General features: G+C 34.7%; 1 protein-coding gene across 1 annotated transcript; it reads right to left on the bottom strand.

Moving 5' to 3' along the window:
• Nucleotides 1-449: 449 nt before the first annotated feature.
• On the bottom strand, nt 450-1,312 carry LOC149578675 (uncharacterized). The gene has a single exon (XM_089803488.1). It carries the CDS (start codon nt 1,160-1,162, stop codon nt 869-871), a length of 294 nt encoding a protein of 97 aa, XP_089659614.1. The 5' UTR covers nt 1,163-1,312; the 3' UTR covers nt 450-868.
• Nucleotides 1,313-7,281: the final 5,969 nt, after the last annotated feature.

The raw sequence follows: 7,281 nt of genomic DNA, 5'->3' as shown, positions 1-7,281 counted from the left end.
TCCTGATCAAAACAACTTGTTGTCTACAATCTTCTTGACGCAAATGTATAGACATCTTATATAGATAGTTGATTTTACTTTATTTTTGAAAGTTTTGTATTTACTGTATATTTGGAAGTCATAATTCTTATATATATAGTATATGTTTTAGAAATATAATGTTTGCTATTAAAAATTTATATGTATTGCTTATTTTGACAATAATATGTTAATTATGCACAATAAAATGATAACTTGTGATTTTTAAATTTGAGTTTACTTAAACTTAACATATAATAATAATTAATTTCAGCAAATAATAATACTTAATCAAAAGTTCTACTCCAAAAAAAATGCTAATTACTAAATATTTAGTATCTATTTTCAAAACAATAAATAAATTTTAACTGATTTATTTAGAACTTTTCAACTTTACCACGAGACTTAACAACCATTAATAAATATTAATATTTTGACATTAAACATGACAGTCAATATTAAAATTTAATTAACAATACCTGCCATTACATATTACCCTTCCCCACCACTGTAACCATTCTATAATCTCTATATTAACAAAACAAAAAACGGCTTTCCAATTCCAACATAAAAGTCTCCTCTTAAAATTTGAGAGGAAATCTTCTGCTGCCAAGAGACAGGTCCAACATTTCCACAGAGCAATTCAGCACTTGGAGTTATTTAGCACAGTGTCATGTTTTCATGGGAACATAGTAACTCAAAGCAAAGAAATTCTTCAATCCAAGTACTCAATTTGGAACAGAAAATCCTTCAGACCCATGATAAAAATAAAGTACAATCATAAAATCCCATTCTCCAAATCTCCCAAACAATTTCTCTACTTTTAGATTGTGCAACGAATCTGATAATCTCAAGCAGGCTTGGCAACTGGGATTTCTTCATCTGTGTGGAGATCTCCATCGAGACAAGCAGCACAAGTTTTTTCCATCCACCCAACACAGTCATATTTTGTGTTTGCACTTAACAAACGGGCAGCACAGATCCTGCCAGCCACACATGCAAGAACTCCCAAGATGGTTATGACGGAAAGTACTGCCAAAACGGGCCCAACTGAGCCATTTGAATGATGCCCACTGCCCGAACTCGAAGCTGCATTTTCATACACCAATGCAGATTGCTGCTGTTGTTCCATTGGCATTGCCATTGTAATACAAATGCCCAATCTGGGGATATGCTTGGATTGGCCGACTAAATTCTTCACTGCTTCACATTATATGAGGAGAATTGATGGATATGCTTGGACCCAAATGGAAGTTTTAGGGTTTCTTTTGGCTTTCACCCACACGTGATGTAGGGTGGCCGAAAGAGAAAGGGGAGCAGAATGCATGGCCTTGAAGTAAAGTGGGTCTCTAAGGAATATAGAGAGGCTACTCAATGTAAAAGTCAGGGATAGAATAATTTGGGAACTGAAAAATGAAGGCAAAGGTATTGCTGTCCACCTCATTCATTCTTTTCTTTTTCTTAAAGCTTTGTGATTCCCTGGGTTTCTTTATGAGATTTTGATTAAGGGTGAGTCTTTGGGTCTGGACTCTTCTTTTCCTCATTCCGGGATGGTATTGTAATGGTGGAATTGGGTTTTCTCTTTTCTCCCAACAAAGTCCGTACTTTCATCATGAATGTGTTTAAGAAGGTGATCATTTTTCTTTGCAAGGATTCTTATCTAAGATTATTTTGAATGTTCTTGAAGGTGATCATTTTTCTTTCCAAGGATTCAAGAGTTATTTTGAATGTTCTTAATGTGTTAATGATTGAATGAATAAATGAAACTTTTTAAATAATATCTACAAAGTTAAACAAATTATGAGACTAAGAGATAGTTATATATAGATATAAAGCATGTCAAATTAGACACAAAAGAATCTAAAACATGATATTTAATCTATTTCTTCTTCCACTTCTTCATTTTCTACTCTTTATCTTGAATAAGAAATCTTCTAACTCTTATTATATTTCCTTCTTTAAATTGATTGTTAAGGTGTTTATGTTTAGTTCTTCAATGTAATTGATATAATCTAAGTGATTTAAATTTGATTTAATTCCAATTCCAATTCCATCTCTTGAGGACCAAAATGAGAATTCAAAACTCATTGTTCCTACTTCCAATTCAATTCCAATGAATAAATGATTCCTACATGATTTAATGCCATGCTCTCTTCACAACTTTTCAATGTAAAAAATACATCTTATATCTAGCAACTCCTCTTTAGAAATCCTCCATCTCATTTTCATTTTCTTTTAATTTAAATAGTTTTCCTTGATTGTGTTGGGACTCAAAATTGCTTTCCCGATTTGGTACCATTCCAAGCTTTTGAGTCCTTTAAAGTGCATTTAATGCATGTGTACCCAGCTATCATTTTGAAGCCTAAGAGGTGTTTAATGTTTCTAACATCTTGCATCAACATATTCACTCTTTCCATGAAGATAAATTGTCATCCCGAGTCATTCTGTGAAGTTCCATTTTGAGCAATGTTCAAATTTGCATTTTTGTCTAAGTGTCAAATAGTGATAGGAGGCCTAGTTTGCAATTGAATATCTTGCACATAGTTATGTTTCATGACTCACCACTTTGGGACTGTTTAGTATTCAATCAAAGAACCTATGTTTTAGATTTTAAGTCATTTTGACGTGTTTTGACTAGGTTATGAATCCCTAGTTAGTTGTTTAGTGTTGTCGTGCCGATATAAATTGTTCAAAATTCTGGGAGGCCTTGTTTGACCAGTTATAACTTTGACCCAATTGAATGAAATGAGATAATTCCTTTTGTATCACATTCTAGAGATTAGAGACTTGTTATGTTTCTGATTTGAGCTTATGAAAAATCCGTGTGATAAGTTTTCAAATGCGATTCCATATGCAATTTATAAAGTTTTACTAGTGTCAAGAAATGTAGATCAATCGGTGCCAGGTGAGATCAAATGGATTGTACTATTGCGTTCTACTCTAAAAATTCTTTAAGTGTGCTAGTTTACAAGTCTGGACGAATCCATCTACACACTTTTCTAGGTACATTTTGTTTGCAAAAATCACTTTTCTACCACTATTCCCAGTTCTGCAAATCCAAGTAGCCCAATTTGACCACTCACCAAATGCATCATGTTATTTTTCATGAGCCCAAATCACAGATTTATTCTCTCCTCGTGACAGTGAACCAATGCCCTAGTTTTCATATCCCCAAGTGTCTGTTTGATCTATTTTCAAAGCCAAAATCTAACGTGATTTATTATTTTCTAACATGTTTGCTTGTAGATAGTTTTGAGAAGGTAATTTCGATGATCAATATCGTTTGACCCTAAAATCATAATGAGACAAGATTTGGCAGGGTAAGAGTATGCAAAATAAAGAATCAATGTGTCTAATCTTAAGGCTCAGTTAGATGTTTTGATTAGTTTTTAAGGGCAGTCAGAGGACCCCTTGGCATGGAATGGAGGAGTTGTAGAAAAGGGTGAAATGAGCTAAAAGTGACATTTCATCAGACAAATTTGTTTTAAATTAGTGTCAAGTGATTAGTGGATCAATGTGCAATATCAACTGTTCGAAAATGAAATTGTTTTTAGTTGGACCCACTTTGGGCCTCGACTAATTCCATTGAAATTGATAGAATTCGAGGCAAATTGAGGGTATTTTAAAAAGGGGGTTATAATGATTTAATTACTATAATATTTTTGATTAAGGAAAATAGGTTTCAAAGGGTGCTTGAAACCCTTTACATATCAAAAAAAATTCAATGAAGCCCAAACCAAAAAATACTACAATCCATAGATGAAACATGTCACCAATCAAAACAAGGTGACTAGGGTGGCAATCACAAATAACACAATACTTTTCAACCACCAAAACAAGTTTTGAACGAGCACCTAAAACCCCTTGGTTACAAAAGAAATAGACAATTAGTCCCTAACCATATCAAACTACAAAGAATAGTAGGCCAAAAGAGTCAGGAGAACCAAAAATGGGACAACCGCCAACAAGCTGGGCCTCAAGATTTACCTTTTGGTCCCATCTTTTGAGAGCATAATGCCATATCAAAAGATGGAGTGGAGGGCTTGAACTTTTTTCCTTTTATAGTTGTCCATCCATCCTCCACCAAACTAGCAACCTTCTGCCACACAAAGTCAGCAACACCACAACTAGCCCCCAAAACCCTCATAGCAGGAGGAGAACCACCACCACACGACAATGAGACTGCAACATAAGAAGGGACAACAACAACTCCCTAGGACAGAACCACAAAAGGGGCTACAATTGAATCACTAGTGACAAAATCTAAAGGAAGGGGAATAAAAGAGGTCACCACCATTTTGTACCATTAGGGACATCAATTGAATTTTCCACCAAAGAGTTCTGAGAAGAGCCACTATCCCCAATAGAGGGGGATTTTTGAACTATGTAGTGATCATTTGAAACCCCATTCCACCCAAAAGGAGACTTCTTTGGTCTAGACTTTTCAAAGGAGCAGTGCACAGCAAGATGGTCAGTCTTATGGCATTTCTTGCATTTGAAGGGGCCCGTTTTCAATTCTATGAAATTGTTGCCTTATAAGACTAAAGAATGTTGTTAGATTAGAAAATAATAGGGTCCTACACACATCAGTCTACCGTTGCCAAAATGAGAATGTGGTTGCACTTGTTTCAACGCATTCCTCAAGGGAAGATGACAACATTTTTTGTGGTAGTTTTAATGAATGTATAAAATATGAAGAAAGGAGATAGACTATACTTTCCTCATCCTCTATAACCATTGAATGATTTTCTATTTCTTAAGTTTCCTTGGTACTCATAATCCATATCCTTCATTGAATAAGCTTTTCCACATTTGCAACATAGCACAGTTGTCCCCTTTTCCAAGCATCCATGTAGCATGAACAAGACACCCACGCATAAGAAAGGAGCATCTACAATAGTAGTGGGTTCTTAGCATCTAGGATAGGAATGGAATAAATAAAAGCACTCCACACAAGGAGAAAGATGACTGCAACCCATGATAAAAAGGGGAAAGAGAGTTCATGGCAGTGGGGATATGCAACAATGTTGACGGTACTAAAGGTAGAATTCCATAGCAAGACACCATCACAAGTGCAGTCCATAGTAAAGTTGGAAATGAGCTCACCAATTTGGTTAACACAAAGCTTCATGAAATATGGTCTATGTGCTTGAAACACATACGCAACAGATTACCAGGACAAGTGGTGTTCTAAAACTTTCCCATGAAGTATTGAGAGAGAAGCCACATGAGGAATGATGGAGATGCCTTAAGGGTTTTAGTCCCACATTCATGCCATGGAAGGTTTTTTGTTTTTTAAATACCACATTACACACTATATGACTTGTCTTGAAAGACAAGCACTTTTAAAGTGCAAGGCCCATGTTGGGGGCCCACATGTTGTGGATGATAACTAGTGATGGCGATAGTAAACCAATTTTGAATGAAACTACATTGCATGCAAATAAGGATGATGATGTCAAAAGTAGACACATAGCATCCAATCACACCTTCGTAAGGCTAACTGCATAGTTTGGAGATAATTGTGTGATCGTGTGAAAATGGAGGTTTCACCAATTTGCAGTGGTTAAGGTGGAGGTAGAGTTAGAGGTCCTGATGTAGCAAAAAGTAATATTTTGCATCCTCATCCGAGTTAACCATGATTAGCCAGCAAGGGTTCTGAACCTTTGAAGTAGGGTTAAGTGCTTGTTCATAGGAGTCAAAGTGTGGTTAAGGGTTAAAAGTGCAATGTTGCGAGAGGCCAACACTTGGCAGTCAACCAGGAGGGTTGACCTATATGGAAAAAATGGTAGAAAAATATAAAATTAAGAAAATATAATTTTTATTGGTTTTTATATCAATTTTAAATGTATAGGCCTATGATTTGAAATATTTATTGTATTTAAAGTTTTTCTATAGTTTTAAGTATAGATTTTTTTTTAATTTTTCATTTAAAAGCTCTGAACTTGCAATGAGAGCCTGATTTTCAAACACATGCCAGAGGGGTGATTTTTGTTGAAAATATGTAGTAAAGTATACCATTGAAACTGGGAGAAGACGAGCTATCAAAATCTATAGTCAGAATTTGCATAGGTATTCAGTGGTATAGTTTATAAGTAGATTTGTGTTTTCTAGGACATTCTTAGTAGAATGAATAAAATTCATCAATGAGCATCAAAATTAGTTGGAAGAAAGATATGAAAGTTTTCTAAAGCCAAAATTTGGGGAAAATGATCTGAGAGATTTTTCTTGCCTCTGGAAGTCATTTGATGGATGTTTTCCCCTTGCTTTGATCTCAGATCTAGCATTAAAATCAATTACACTTTTCAATCATTCTGAAGATATTCTCACTGCTTTCAATAGTAGCAAAGAAAAAATCTAAAGTGCAGTTATAGAGAGAGAGTAGAGAGATGTTTTCCATCTGTAGATGGAGGTTTTCCAAGTGGACAAATGGAAGCATTTGATCTAATTTGGGACTTCTTCCTTTCTATTTAGTCTTTTTTTCTCTTTCTCAAGGGTTGGTAGTTTTCACTGTAAGATCAGTTTGGTTGGTTGGTTCTAGTTTATTTATGAGATCATATTGTTGGGTCTAGAGCTATGATTCCACCACATTCTTTATCATTTTCTCTTGTAATGAACAACAAATAATAAGAATATAGATAGTTCTAATTTGTTAGGCATTTCTATGTTTCAATTTCATGTATCTTATTGTATTTGTTTCAAAGAAATGAATAAAAATGCAGCAGCAAGTTAATCTTCATTCTGATATCTTGTCTCCCATTCATGTTGTTTGTGATCTTTTATGTTTTGTAAACAAAGAGTATGAAACTCAGTTGCAATCTGTTCTAGGTTGTATATGTTGGTTTATTTTTCTTATGACTCAAGGAGTCATGTAAATGCTTAGTTTATCATCATAGGTTTGCAGATCTCATGAAGGGATAGGTCAAGTACGAGATTCAGAAAGATGTCGATGTCTGATTCACAAGGTGGATTGATAGATTAGAAAGTCCTGATGTATGGGATATGTTAATGACTTTTAGGGATATTTGTTAGGGGTTTGTAGAATTGCCCAATAGATAAGGCACTGATCAGCTACAGGATCAAAAGGTGTTATGTTGTTCATGTCTTGGTTTTGCTGAAATCAACATCATTAATCAAATATATTTTTCCTTTAATGTTGAAGGAATTGAAAAAGATGCCCTCACTTAGTTGATCAAGTTCTTAGGTCATGTTATTAGCTATTTCATGTCTGGGATCTTTGTAGAAGTGTTAGAAGATTAAGGG

This window comes from Cupressus sempervirens, chromosome 1, assembly GCF_028749045.1.
Source record: "Cupressus sempervirens isolate cs-2001-9-10 chromosome 1, ASM2874904v1, whole genome shotgun sequence".
NCBI lineage: Eukaryota > Viridiplantae > Streptophyta > Pinopsida > Cupressales > Cupressaceae > Cupressus > Cupressus sempervirens.
The sequence above is the reverse complement of the archived record's forward strand: the minus strand, read 5'-3'. Positions and strand labels throughout refer to the sequence as shown.